General features: G+C 38.7%; 2 protein-coding genes across 5 annotated transcripts in view; one reads left to right on the forward strand and one right to left on the reverse strand.

Annotated features, from left to right (window-relative positions):
- Window positions 1-14212, reverse strand: part of LOC140682463 (uncharacterized) — a 48701-nt gene extending 34489 nt beyond the window's left edge. For both annotated transcript variants that reach the window (XM_072924915.1, XM_072924914.1), the window contains exon 1: window positions 4367-14212. In XM_072924915.1, the coding sequence (XP_072781016.1) occupies window positions 13142-14212 (1071 nt within the window). In that variant the 3' untranslated portion in view covers window positions 4367-13141. The remainder of the gene's footprint in view (window positions 1-4366) is intronic.
- ZFPM2 (zinc finger protein, FOG family member 2) overlaps window positions 13990-15622 on the forward strand; it is a 305329-nt gene continuing 303696 nt past the window's right edge. The window contains exon 1 of one of the 3 annotated variants that reach the window (XM_002200311.6): window positions 13990-14486. In XM_002200311.6, the coding sequence (XP_002200347.4) occupies window positions 14447-14486 (40 nt within the window). In that variant the 5' untranslated portion in view covers window positions 13990-14446. The other 2 variants (XM_012572069.5, XM_072924913.1) reach the window with 2 other exon arrangements.

Here is a 15622-nt window from a genome sequence, read left to right on the forward strand (position 1 = left end):
TTAATCATTACCATCTACCAGATTCTTGTCTTTGTGCTCACCTTTATTGACCTTCACATGACCTTCACATCTTTCTAGAATATAATTTCTAGCAAGTTCTAAGGTTTAGCTCATGTCTGTTTAAATTTACCTTGTTAGCAGCTGTGGTATTGTTTAATGATAGGGTTAGCATTACAGGATGGAAGTTGATTAGAGATGCATGTGTTTGGAAGAGGAATTCTGTGGAAGGGAATACTTCTCTTCAGGAACTGTTTACTGCTCTCTTTTATGAAGGGTACTTTCTATTGCAGTGGAAATGATGGATTAGTTTTGTTTTCAGAAACCTGTGAACTTCCATTGTTCAGGGGTTTGCAGTTCAGGACACACTTGCAGACAAGTGCACACAGTTGGCTGGAAGAAAAAGGAAATGCTGTAGGACCCACTTGGAAGATGATTCCAGGAAGTGAAAGTTTGGCTTAGTTCAAGTTGTGATGAGCTTAAGATTTATGTTAATTCAAATTCCTTTGCAAGCTGTGGATAGGCAAGTGAGTTTAATCACTGATAACTTGCAAGTGGACTTTCAGCAAATCTCAAACTGCTGTTAGGGCATCTTCCTTGGTGGCAAAAATGTATTATAATGTAGCAGGAGAAAGAATAAAGTTTGCTGGTCCAGTATAGGCTTAAACATGATCCAATATAATGCAGCATTTAACTCATCATTCTCTATTCTTTTTTTTTATACCCTGTGAGACAATAAGAAAGAGACAGGCAATATTTATAGATATTATAATCTTTCAGGGAATGAATATGTCTCTTCATGTGCACTTTGAAGTTCCTCCAACACTTTTGTTCTTTAAAAACTGTAGTAATAATAATAATTTATTGCTATGCATTGTGCTCTGGTTTCCCTTTTACATCCAGTATGATTGGTTGTGCTGTGTCGCTGTCCTGTTCATCACTTCTCACCTTGCACTTACATGCAACTTCTATTATGGTTATTTTTAGAATACATAAGGCACTCAAATAACATGATTACAAGTGTGGAACAACAGCTTAGGAAATAGATAGGGGGATAGCTCACAGAAAGAAGCAGCATACTGCACCTAAGCTGTGCAAGATCAAACCTGACACCATTAAATCAAAGAGAGAGGGTTTAATATGAATATAATGTGATCAGATTATAATGAATCCTCTTTTTTAAAGCTGAGTTACCATCATTTAATGAGTTTGTGAATGTATTAAAAAAATTCTATATATATGTATCCACATATGTGTCTATCTATATAGGCAATATATACATGTAAATACATGCATGTATGACTGGCATATGTGTATTTATGTGTGTGTATGTGCTTAAAAAAATACTCAGAAAATACTGTACTGCAGGAAACAAAACAACCAACTGTAATGTCATATAATACTGTTTTACATTTCTGGAGAGAAGTAAAATGACCATAAGTTTCCCCTTCATGGAATCTAAGTAATTTTCATAAAAAGCCTAGTTTTCTGTCAGCTTCAGGAATGACATATATTTACATGCATTCAGACAGTTTGTGATGCCTGGAGGCAATGAGTATCGAGGAGAGGAGCAGTGTGGAATGTTCTCCCAGCTCTGGCTGACAGAGGGTACTGAGTGTTTTGTTCCAGTTGACAGTCGTTAGGGCACCCCTGCGATTTCTCCAGCTTTGTGCTGAAGGCTGTCGTGGGTTCTTATCGCCAGGATGGTGCTGAGATGGTGGAGGCATAAAAGAGTCTTTATCTCCCCTCTTTATTTCAATGTAGCAGAGGAATGAGCCCAGTATACTACAATCACTACAGGTAAAGTTTGTAATTTTGTCTTCTTCAAGGTATCAACTTTTTGTGATGTCTACCAAGTAATGGCGAAATTTTGCATCATAATTATTACCCCTAATTACTTTTTTCTGTTTAATCAAATACTGTAATTTGTCTGTCAAAAATGCTACAATAATATTTTGTTTGAAAAATAACATACATCTTGCATATAGCAAATTTTAAAATTATTATAACCCTTCTTTACTATAATCTTTCTCTGGAAATCCTTTTTTGCCCTAAACATGTTAGAATCTCTATATTTACTTCGCCTGATGTCTTCTTACAGCTGTAAACTTTATTCTAGTCTCAGGTCAATTTTACTTACAGTCAATATAGCCTTATTTATTTTTGTTTTCATAATTTAAGTTTAACATTCCTTTTGATGCTCCTTCACTTGGCTCACATTTCTCTGGTCATATTAGGTCAAGATGTGTATACAACTGACTAATGTCCAATGAGACTCTGCATGAAGCACTGGCTGGAGGTTTTATAATTTACTGAAGAGCATGAATTTATTATTACATTTCTGTACTGATGTTATACTACTTACATCTCTCAGAGTAAGAAAATATAGTAAGACATTATTCTAAATAAAGAAATTATACCCTTGTGGATTTTAATTGATTTTGAATCATTAAGGCTTGATATTTAAGTCAATGTATGCATCTAAAATAATTTTAATACCTTGAAGCAATGTAATTTTTACCTAAAACTACTTTTAATTTCAGTTTTACTTCAAGAGAGGGATTGCTACAGGTCTTAAATAGTCGTCTAAGATGTCCACGATGAGGTAACATCTGAATGAAATTTAATATTTTAAGAAAATACCTAATTTTAAATAAAATAACTCAGCCTGAAACAGGTGAAGGTCAAGCCTTCCATATAATCTTTAATTTTAATAATTATTTTGGAGAGTTTGTGGTTATTGAGATCAGAGAACATAGACTAGGGTGTATGCATTCCAGCTCTACTGCTTAGAAGCCCATAGAATAATACAGTGAGTAAAGAGGTGTCTGGGGACATTGGTTGACAAGGTCAAGTGGTTGGATTTAATCAAATTCATTTTGTAGCTGGAGATTTAGTCATGGTTATAAGACAGAGAAGTCATCTCAAATAAGGAAGCCTAACAAGAAAGCAATATATCATCTGTATGAAGTGAAATATATTGCTCTCAGCCATTTAGCTTCACGTCAGAATTAAAAGAAGGTTTAGGAATTACAATTGTAGCATGGGTTATTTAAATACAAGTGATAATGTAAAGCAGTTGTGCTTTTTTTTAACTGATATTGTGGATTTCTGGTAACAGTTAAACATTATTGCTACTGGGATACACTGATGTCATGAACTGATTCAGGACAAAGATCTGTATTTCATTAACAGTTTCAAAGTTTGTATAGTTTTAACATAAGGAACTGGTTTTCAACACCTTCTACAGCCATCAGGGAAGTTTAAGGCAGATATGATTAGTTTCACACAGAACTACTCTCTGACTTTCTTATGATGTTTGAAAATGCAAGAGACTGCAGGAGCTCAGCTGCAGAAAGAGAAACTGAGCTGTCCTGTACAGCATTGCTCATTACCTCAATTCAAGATTCAGATCATACAAAGTGTTTGAAGTTTAGAGCTTTGTATGAGCTACCAAATTTTGGAACAGATAGCCTGAAATTGTGATGATGTCAAGATCTGCAATCTTCTCAGAGAACAGGGGGATTTGTTATGAATCTCTGATCAATAATTGTTCCTGGTCTAAAATTGGAACCAGGATTGTTGTGTGTCATAAAGGACATCCTCCGGTGTTTTAGATTTTTTACTAAGTTCACTTAGTATATGCATACCTTTGTGTTCTAAGATCAACTTGTTATAAATGCTTTGCTCTGAATTTTAAAAATCTGAATGAGTTGAACTTATTTCAACTTGTATTCTTGCATTCAATTCAAGACACTACTTTCAATACATAGATATTTGAAAAAAGTACACAACCCAAAAACTGGATAATAAAAGTAAAGAAAATAGATTAAAGATATGTATTTTTATAGAATTGAAATTTCTTGGAATCAAAGGCTCTAGGAATACGTCTATCCAATTATATCACTCAGTCCAAATGCAGGTAATTTAGGTCAAATGTTCCTTTTATAAAAAATATATATTTAACTGAATTTTGAAGCATTTTCTTGGTTAGAAGACTAAACTTCCCATTCTAGAAGTCTATGCCAAGAGTCCTTAAATATTACCCGTTACTGACTATTTTTCCAAGTGTGATCTCCCAGCACTATCTTGGTCATAGTAAAATACACTTGTTTCTCATCAGCATTACTCATAAACCATTCCTCAGGTTACCCATTTTTCTTTCGTTTCCTGGAATTTCTTTTTTTTTCATACCACAGTGCAGAGTACCAAGGTTAAAATCCTAGGACAAGGAGTTGGGAGTAAGAACAAGAGGGATATATTGACAGACACTGAAGAGACTCTGAAAGGTAGATGATAGAACCATGCAAGTGAATGAATAGGAATTGAAAATAATGTATGAGTTAAAAATAGGCAAAATAAGGTATACTCATCAATATTTTCTGAGGTAGAAACTGATGATTCTTCCTGTAGGTCCCACATCTTGCATCCAGAGCCTTTTTCCCAACCTCCCAGGCAGAATGATGGATTGGAGGACAATTAAATAGGTCCATTGCTGTTGGTGGTATTAAATTGAATGTTGCAGGTCCACAGCTCTTCTGGCAGCATGATTAGAGTTAAAAGATGTTAAAAGTCACCAATTAGGGGTGATTTAAGAATAAGAGAAATGTTAATTTCATGTAAGTATTGGCTGGTAATCTTCTACACGGTAAATGTGTACAGGAAAAGATTCACAACCTGCATTTTGGCCAAGATAATAAAAGCTGATTTGAGCTCACCTGCAACAGGGTTGCTAAAGGCAGCTTATGACATATCTAAGTAGGATGTTATTTTTAAATAATTTGATAGTTTTACCACTGTTTTTTTTCCTAAACATTTTGAAATATTTTGTATTTCAAGAGACACAGGTTAGCCATTTAGATGTTGGTATATCCACATTATGAAGAAGGACAAAATAAAAACTGTGTACTTCAAATGCTTACCACCAAGCTCCAAACTTTCACATTTGCTTGTGGGGATATTATCTATGGCTCAAAACACATAAAACCATAAGTAGTCCGAAAGCCATTTTGTGTCCTACTCCACACAGATTTTATTAAATAAATTAATTTGTGCTGCAAGTGTTATAGTACTAATATAAATCAATATTTGTGGTCCTAAACAGTTGAGAATGTCTTAGAAAATTAATTCATAATATTATACTTTTTTTTTTGTTGATCTATGCATGGTAATCATAAGAAATCCACATTCACTTCTATGTCTAGGTATTGTAATGAATTTTAATGTAATATTTAGATGAATAACGAAAAATTGTCAATCAGTCACTAATTTGGAAGAAATTTTATACTTTGCACAACTGAAAGATATTAGAAAAAATTATATCTTTGGAAATTTTATTATTAATTATTTCAGTAGTCTACCTCTACTTATCAATGGCTCAAATAATATTTTTGACTTTAAAGGACAAAATGAAATCTTAAGAGCCCTTTAGAATAGCAATTATTTTGTTTTATCATCATAAGAAGATGCACTCTGGGAAGCAGAAAATACAGCCTATAAACCAGATGTCCAAGTACCACACACATTAGGAGAAAAGTAAATATCATGGAACTATCCATGAGTTAAATGACAGGAATAATGACAAGAAAAAACAAAAAGTTTGATTTATTAATTATGTTGAGAGAGGTAAATTTTTCCGTTCTGTCATCCTAAAATTCTTAGGCCAGAAATAACATGGACCCTCCTGTAGTTAATATAGAAATTAAAATGATGGATCAAGGAATTGGTGCTATTTGGAAGCAACATGGTAACAAAGCAAAGGAAGTAGTGCTGTTAATGATGTAAGAAAAGTAAGAATACGACATCTTCAAAATAATACAAAAATTATTCATTAATATTTCCAGTCTGTAATTCATGAATTGAATAAGTATGAGCAACATACGCAAAATTTTGCTTTTTTTGTTTGCACCAGTCCTACTGAGTGACTGAAAGGGAATTTAAAGTAAGTGCAAAACACATTGAATAAATAAGCTCATCTGTGGCTATTTGTGTCTATTTGATGTAATCCACCATTTCACAGCCAGAAAGTGGCCAAAGGAATAACCTGCAGGGAAAGGATCATTTAAACATTGAAAAAAAATCTCTATAGGATTTTGCTGGTCAACGTCCATAAAACAAGAAAATACAAGTGGGAATATATGACCCATATATTAGATTGTTTTGTGTTCATTATAGAAATACTTTCGAATAAAAGGGAAGCTGATTTGAATGAAACAAGTTCTATACACAAATAAACTCATAGATCTGACAGTTACCTTTATTTAGTTGTTTACATCAAAGTACAATGTGCACAAAGCAATTTGATTTTATGATTGGAGAACACTACTCGGTTGTATTGATGAAAATGATTTTATAAAATTGAGGACAAATTTCTCCTTTGGGTTCTTGATGCGAAAGGGCTAGGGAGTGATTATTCTTTAGGACTTTTATTTGGAGAGCTTCCACCTTAATCCTTTTAAAATCAGTGGTTGGGAAACAATCATCAACTCCGATTTTCTCCTTTTTATGCTGGTATAATTCCTAACTATCAGTATCAGTCAAAGGATTGTCTCTAGAGCAATATATTTGGAAGCAGCTTGATTCAAAATTTAATTTTAATTTTCAAGAGGGATTAAAAAGGAAAACTGAAAATAATTCTAAGTTACTGAGGCACTTCAGAAAAGTTGCAACCCTACTTTTACATTTAAAGTGCTATGTGGATTTCTGGATGTTACTTGTGGGTTTTAGAAGGAGAGGGGAATTTGAACTAAATTTTGTTGTGAGAAGATATAATATGAAGGAGATAAACACCACATATACTGCCAATATCTTCAAAGTCAATGATGCACTTAAAGCAACCAGCTTTGAGAATAATTCAGCTTTACTGTGTGGTTAAGTGGGCTACTAAAAATCCTGTATGTTTTCTCAAAAAGAATAGGGGGTTAGAAACTACTGATGGAAACTGTACTTTCCCTTTGTTGTTCAGTCCAGTGGACTATTATATCTTTCCCTTATTTTCTAAGTTTGCTCTGCAAAGTATCTGGTTCTGAAGGTAGAAAACCTTGGGATAGTTACACTTTCAAAATATGGCATAGGAAGTTTTTCTTTCTAATGTAGCAAATTCTATTTATAGGATAAAGTCAAAAATTAAAGAGTTGCATAAATTATGAACACCCCCTTAATAACCCAAAATATGTCCATGCTGCTGAGAGGAACATCAAATCTCAAAAAGAGAGTCTATGCTGGCATAGACTTTGAAGTTTCAATATACATTCCTACTCATGACGATGATGCATGGTTTTATATATACCTCAAGGTGGTAAACAATACCAGTTCTGATACATACAGAGGACAATTTATGCAACTGCTCTGGCATGGGGGAAGCTTCATATGCACAATATAAGGAACATATAGGACACAAATACAGATGATACCATATACTCTACCAGCTATCACTGTGCATTTGAGTAAGAACATCTATTCAGTGAATATATAGCAGAAGAAAAACATGTTGAAAAAAAAGTTGAAGTTGATGAATGTCATTATAATGCCATAATAGTAAATTGCTGCAATGATATTTATAGAGGAATCATCATATATGTTTCCAGTTTTCTATTTTTTAATGTCTGGTCATGCTTTTAAGAATATTGTTGAGATGCTGGTGTGTTTGCAACCTCCTTCACTAAAACTGGGCAAACTGAGATGCTCATAATATCGAATTTGGCAAGAGCAGAGACACTACTAATAGTTTCCAATATTAGTAGTTACATAACAACTATGGAAGAAGACCAAGGAGAAGAGAAAATGCCATTTTACTTCAAACTGCATCTAGGGTTGTACTTTATATTCATGTCACTACTTTATGAGACTTGCACTCTGAAGTCATAAACAGTAATTTGACAATATTAATGTTATATTTTCAGTGTTAAGCTATGTCTATATGAACTACTGCTGTTGGATTATCTAAAAAGAAATTAAGATAGAAATAAAGATTTTTAAAGCACTAGAACTGTTCATTCCCTTCTTCCCGTTTCTTCTATCCTACTATCCCTTAACTTTCCTTAATTTTTCTCATATCTTATTCTGAACTCCTCCCTCTTTGGCCTTATAAGCTTCAAGAAAGCTCGTTCTACATTATTATTTGCATGTCTGAGCAAGGTGCCTCTCTCAGAAGCCCAGACTGTACAGTGCTAAGACTGTTTTAGGGTAGAATGTTCCTGAGCAGGGTAAGGTCATGGAAAGCAGAGAAATTTTCTGAGTTGTAACAAAACTGGCCTCTGAAGGCCACGCACATGCCAAACCAGTAAGTTACTGCTGCTGTGGGCTGTAGCATTGCTACTGGCAGAAATCTGCAATGTGGTATGGGATTAGATATATTTAAGTACATTTCTAAGTTTTCAGTAGCCATCTGTGAGCAGTGGGGTGAATGGGCTGCATTTCAGACAACCAGGGCATCCAGGAATATTTCCTCATAGGACAGTGTTCCTTCCATCCCATACTCCAGATGCTGCCATATGTGTGATACAATATCTTGTTGTGAATATGCATGCATATTTTCAGCTTTGTTCAGAAAGATTTCTCTAGCTGTGCCACACCTACTGAATTTTCTTTTCCAGCTGAAGGCACAGCACATGACAGGTTAGCTTGTGCAAGTCAGTTTTGCAGTAGAATCTTGCTGATATTGACATATATTTGTCCTCTAAGGAGAGCATGGATGTCAAAATTAGGAGCTGAGTTGTATGTATAATTTTTCAGAAATAAATGAAATGTTTTTCCAGGTATTACTTTAATCCTGTGCAGTGAAAAACAGTATTCTATATTATTATGAAGATTATGGATATTCTGTGATTCTGATGTAAAGTTGCCCAAAATGTCTAAGCAGTTTGGTAGACTATCATTCTGTTCATCTATAAGATTACCTGAACAATATCAGAGAGCATCCAGTCAGGAAATGAAGAATAATCTTTGCCACTATTTTTGGATAACAAATAAGATATAAATTTTAATGTGAGATGAAAAGTATCTTGCATAACTGAACTATCAAAAGAGATCAGTGATTTCTGCTCTAAATAAATACATGAAAAGAGACAGCAAACTGACACCACAAAAATGCTAAGCTTTGCACCAACCAAAAATTAACTCAAATTCAGAGAATACCCTTTTCAGGAAAAGTCTGCTTAAGAAATCCAGAAAGTTTCTGAGGTCACCATTTATTTCTATGCTATTTTTCCCTCTCCATATGTAGTGGACATGGGTTTTAGCCTCTAAAAACTGGCAGATCTCCCAGAATGGATGCAAAGGTCTGGACTATCAACGTGAAGTCTGACTCAGCACTGATTTCAGCACTCTGTGAGTCTGGCTTCCCACATTGCTTCATCCATTGAAGTCCTGTGGACAGGAACTTCACTGTAGGGTTGTGATCATTCATAGGGAGCAGAACATTCACAAAAAAAATGCAGTAGCAATACAGTTCTAACTTGTCTACAGAACTGGTTGTGAAAAGGTAGTTCATATCTACTGGTCTCACCCATTCTCTTTGGATATCATCAGATCTTCTGTAGGTTCCTTTGTGTTTGAGGAATCTGCCTCGCAGCATTTTTTCCTATATGTCATCTAGAAACACATTGTCAGAGTTTTTTTATTTTTTATTTCAAAAGCCAGAGGAAGCTTTACTTCTAAATTCGAAGCTCAGACTGATCATCCATCAGCTGCCCAGAGATACATTTAGGTCTATTTTTTTTCTCTTTTAGAATATATACATGTCTGGCATGACTACACAGAAAATCTACACATTGTGGAATAAGAATAAACTGTAGATTTTTCCAAGAGCTGGGAAAAGTGTAAATTGTCCCATATTCATGCTAGACGGGTATTCAGAACCTTAGCAATTTCATGCTCAGTCTAGTTAAGTATTTCACTATTGACCAATGAAAAAGAGGAATAAAGTTCTAAAAAGCTAAGCCATGTACTTTTTCTAACACTCTAAGTGGATAATAGTTGGGAAAATACCATCTTTTTCTTTTTCATTAGGAGCTAAAGAATCAAACACTATGATTAAGATCATGGAAGAATCCAAGTCCTTACTATGGAAATCACAGCCTAAGAGCCTAACAGAACCTATGCAATTATATTTTTGACATTACACATTCCTATTCTGTGCTATGAATAGTCAAAACTTGGTTACATATATACAACACAAAAATTAAGCATATTTTCTTCCAAAATCAATTGCTACCTGAACTTTATAGTATCTTCATTATACTCATTATACTATATACAAAGACATATATTATGTCTCTGCATACAATCAGCATCCAGATTTTTGAGAGAAGTCTGAAGTTAATTTCCTCAGTGTACATTCTTTTATTTTGGAAAAAAAAGAGGGAAATGCATAATTGCTAGTCAAGAGGTTAATTCTGCTTCCAAGAAAATTTCCAAAATTTTAGTATTTCCTTCTTTCAATGAGAGAAGGGGAAGATTGTTCAAGGAATCATTAAGTTTTCTCCAATGAAGGACACTGTTTTGAAAATTATGCATATTATCTATGTGTAAGAAAGTTGCTATCACTTGAAGATCATGAACTCTGAGCTACACTTTTCCTAGTTTCTTTGCCAGAACATAAGCATTTCAAGAATTTAAGTTTTAAACTGTGGTATCCATTCAGTTAGAGGGTTTCTATAAACCTTTGTAGTATCTGAGCAAGTACAGAGAGCTGGAAATGATGAAGTTCAAATTGATTAACAAGTGAGACTGTGGAGGTTATTTTCTTCTTGAGATGTTGCAATTAACCAGAATTGCGTCTTCTGGACTGGCCCTATGCCACCACTGTTCACATCCAGTTACCATCTTGGTTGAATAGTTTTCAAACTATTCTTACTGCATCATTTAATTATCTGTCTGTACCCTCACCTTGTGGACAAATGGCCACCATTCCCTCAGTACAAAAACTGGAGGCATTTTTCCCCTGTCCCCATGCTCAGGTGCTGCAGTTTCCTCTCCGGTAGCGTTACTGGTCCCCGGCCACGCTCTGAGAGCACTTTCTGGTTGCTACAGGCAACATTCAGCAGGTGAGCACGAAGAGCCAATGAATGTACAGGCACTGCAACCTTGGTATGGACAACATCGTAACTCCATAGCAGTTTCTATAGCAGTTCAGAAAATTATGTAATTAGGGAGAGAGATGTAATTTGTAAGATTTGAAAGATCTACTCTGAATGACTCTCTCTGCAGGTTAACAGAAAATGCTGGGCCTATTCTTGAGCCCTGAGGGAAAGCTCCGCTGCTCGACTTGTGTTGATGCGACTCAAGCCCCTGCCACAGCAAAAGAAAGTGGCCTTGCCCACAGAGTTATCGGAAACACCGGAGATTGGCTTGGCAATAACACAGCGTCAGTGATCACGTGCAGAGCTCGAGCTGTTCCCTGGCCCAGCCTCAGCAACTGCACACAGCCTGATACAGATTTTTTTCATCTGGGATACACTACAGGATATTTGTTCCAACAAAGAAAATGGGAAATTGCCATGAAGTATTAAAATGTACTTCCTCTACAAACGAGAGAAAATGGCTCATTAGTTTACATCATTAGTTACATTAATGTAGCAGGCATATATGTATGTTTCCTTTTTGGCATTTCACAAACATCTGTTCTAACTTTAGGTAAATAGGTCAAAAATAACCTGAAATACATTGAAATGACTAAGCATAATAATCCTTTAAGAGATCAAACATGTCTCTGAATGGCCATAGAAATAATACAACTTCATATGAACTCTTTTGAGCTGATGAAGCAGAAAATAGCCTTAATGCCTCAGAATAGGCAAAATATGTAACTAACATTACTATTTAAATATTAAAAAAGCAGGAGTCAGCACAAAAATTATGTCATGTAATTTACCCTAAACAGTTTTTGAGAATAAAGACTTAGGGATTATTTGTAACTGGTTTGTACCACATAAAGTGTACTAACTTTTAAGTTGCAGTGACAGTTTAACAAGTTACAGTTCATATATTGTTCAAATGTTGGCAACAGATTACTCAACTTCATTCTTTAACACTTAGACAACAGTAGGTTTAAAGGCAGTATCTGTCAAATTGCCTGTGCAGACTAAAAACTGTGTGAGAGCCTGGCAACAAAATAGAAACAGAAATAAACGGTCAACCTATATGAAGGAAAAGACTTGTTATTTCTAATTAGGGAACAAGACTGCAATTTAAGAGAGTTTAGAATGTTGAGAATGGATAAGATAAAATATTAACTTAAATTTGAAAGATGGGTATCTCATCCATGTAAGTCCTCTTTTGAGCCTTGTTCTGTAACAAAACCATAGCAGAGCATTTCACTTGGTGCATTCTTATCATGTTCATCTCCTACCATAGAATACCTTACTGCAAACACTACCACTGTTACACTGGCAATTAACCAAGAACCTACACCTCTAGGAAAGAAATTGAAATACAAATTTGGCACACCACAATCAATTCAGCTAAACAGAAAACACATTATATAATCAGATTCTTTAAAGTATCTGTACAACAGCAAATGTTAAATATTGTTCACAGATTCCATCACATTCTTTTCTTTAATCAAAAAGTGTTTTTTTAAATTCAGTTATCATTTACAAACATTATTTGCAACAAAATATGATGGAAAAATTTAGTACATCTCCATGTTAGAATTCCTGCTGCTTATATGAAGACTTCTGCAATATTGTCCCAAAAACAACAACAACAAAAAAGCACTGAATGTGTCAAGATGTCAAGTTCAAAAACTGCTTCTGTTGAGAAGCAGAGCACAGAGGTATTTTGACCACAGAGGTAAGACTAAAAGCAATGCTTAACAGTTTACCTGAACATGAGTCCTGCTAGTGAAGCCCTACAAACACTTACTGTTGCATTACATTCATGTGCCAGATCTGAAATTTCTGGAAGCACAGTAATAGAGACATTTCAGTATCATATGTTCTTCCTTGGCACCCATGAAATCAGGCTATTTCTCTTTTGTTTGCGTGGATAGTTTTTTTTTCCAGAATATTTTTACAAGTTACAGTTTGACAACACTGAGAAGGTGGTAATGGGCGTGCCAAGCTTGGCAGTGCACTGGGACACAGAGTATGGTCTGTTCATAGCGGGTCACTTATAACTATATACTCAGATTATTCAAGAACGTTCAAGAGAAATTCTGTCGAAAGACACAGACTGTAAACATGAGCATTGCTAATAGTTTTAGCTTTGTCCAAATACTTAACAGGAGCGTCAAATGTTGGCTTCTACCGTGCAAGAAAAAATGTTCACTGTTATCATTGTTTAGATAGGCTAAACTAACGGAGCCCAGGGAGTCAGCCGGCCGGCTTGTCTCCCTCGCTCGCCCACGAGTCACAGCCCGAGCACTCGGGGGCGGGCAAACAGCGATGGCCGCGCAGCCAGGACTCCTCAGGCTACGGCAGCTGAGTGCAAGCGGCCACAGGACCGCAAGGGAAGGACGCTGGCAGCTCGCCAGCTCGTCCGTCCGTCCGTCCGTCCGTCGGCGCAGGCAGCGCCCCGGGCTCGGGCCGGCTCCGGCGGCGGCACCTGCGAGGCGCAGCGGGACCCTCGGTTCGGAGGGGCGGTGGGAGCTGCCCGGCCCGGGGCCAGCGCGGCGGGCGGCGCTGGGGCCCAGGCTGTGGGCAGCGCTGGGGCCCAGGCTGCGGGCGGGACGTGGGGGCACCGGCTGTGCCGGGACACCCCGGGGATCCCTGTGCGGGGCGGGGGGACCGTGCCGCCTGCCTGCTGACACCGAGTTTCTCCGCCCGTTTGCCCGCCGTGCCTCTTTCAGGAAAGTTGCGGCTCCCCCCGCCACCAGAAGCCCTGGCAGCGCCGGGACGATTGAAACCTCCCGCCTCGACAGCCCGTGCCCCAGAGGCAGGAGGCGATTTGCATGCGGACTTGTCGCTGGTAGTAGCCACTGCCCGTCAAGCCTGACGGACAAACGCCCCCCTTTTCCTCCCCCCGTCCCGGAAAGCCCCTCCCTCGCCCCCTCCCTCGCCGGCACCTCCTGCCGCCTGTCAGTCGGAGCGGAGCGCGGCGCGGGCAGCGGAGGCGGCGCGGCAACGGCAGAGAGCGGGCGGGAGAGGGAGAGAGAGAGCGAGGAGCCAAGCTCTCCCCTCCCTCTCTCCCTCCCTCTCTTCCTTCCTCCTCTCTCCCTCCCTCCCTCGCTCCTTCCCCTGCTCCCTCCCTCCGCTCTTTCTGCTTCTCCCCTCATTCTCGCTTTCCGTCTCACCCACCCCGATCTCCGTTTCTCTTTCCCTCTTCCTCCGTCACGCGCGCACACACTCTTTCCTTCTCCTTGTTTTTCTGTCATTTGACTTTGCATCTCAAGGCAGCCACCGGCTTCTCTATGAATCCCGTCTGTTGATCTGTCACCCTTCCTCCACCCCCGTCCCCTCCCAGCTCCACTCCTGTACCTGGAACGAGGCAGGAGCGGCAGCCGAGAAGCATGTCCCGAAGGAAACAGAGCAAACCCAGGCAGATCAAACGTAAGTTTCCTGAGGGGGGCTCCCTCTAACAGACTTTTATTTATCTCGTTCTTGGGAGACGCGAGAGAGATGGGTGTGGGGAGCAGTAGCGGGGTCCGGAGTACGGACCGATGATGAAACTTTGCCAGAGAGGCTGAGGATGGGGAGAGAGAAAAGGGGACGCGAGCGAAAGCCGGGAGCCGCTCCGATGCGGGCTGAGCAGGCTCCTCACGGTCTCGGTCTCATTCGCTCCTTTGGAGCTCACGCTGCCGCCCCGTAGTCTGTTCAAACTATTGCTCCGTGTTTCGGAGTGGGATCGCTCATGTGTTTTCAAGTTGAACTAGCGCCGGGAGAGCACACAAACCGGCCTGCCAACACCGTCCCTACCACTCCGCAACTTTCTGCGCCTAGCGCGTGTGAACAGACCCGTGCCGAGCCTGGGCTGCAGTAAGTACCAGAGGACCGCAGAAACTGTGTGCGAGAAAAGACGAGCGAGTTCCCGCGGGCAGCCCGTGGGCAGCGCCGCGCCGGCAGCGGCCCCGCCGCCCCCGGGCCCCGCCGCTGCCCCGCGCCCACGCCCCTCCGGGGCTCGCTCCGCGCCCGCACCGGCGGTGCGCGCTCGCCTTTCCCGTTTTAGGGGGTTTAACACGTTTGAGCTGCTTTCTGTGTTGAGAAGCAGGTGTGCTGAAGGCTTTTAGTTGAAGATATGCTGCCTAGTAGTGCTCATAGTTCATTTCTCTTGCCTGTCACACACGATAGTCTTAACTCCATAAACTTTTTGTGCTTTAGTTTATTCATCTGAACAAGTCTAGCTGTCGGGACTAGAAGAAATGTCAGGCGTTTCCAAATAGGATCTATAAATACTTTTCTTATTAAATCAGCGGCATTGGTCTGATGTATTTTCATTGATGTTCTGTATTACAGAACTCCATTCAAAGTAAACATCATGGGACGTGGAGAAGCGCTTTCAGTAATATTTTCCTTGTTGATTTCTGACTTCAGAATGCTTATTGATAGCCCACTTCGGATGGAATATATATTGCATTGGCAAACTGATTTATAAAAGAAGAAAATGAGCTTCATGTCGAATGAGATTGGTCATTGTAAAGTAGTACTCTCTGAGAACCCCTGCTTTGTAGAAATTATCTTTTTACCTG

This window comes from Taeniopygia guttata, chromosome 2 (assembly GCF_048771995.1).
Source record: "Taeniopygia guttata chromosome 2, bTaeGut7.mat, whole genome shotgun sequence".
Taxonomy (NCBI): Eukaryota; Metazoa; Chordata; class Aves; order Passeriformes; family Estrildidae; genus Taeniopygia; species Taeniopygia guttata.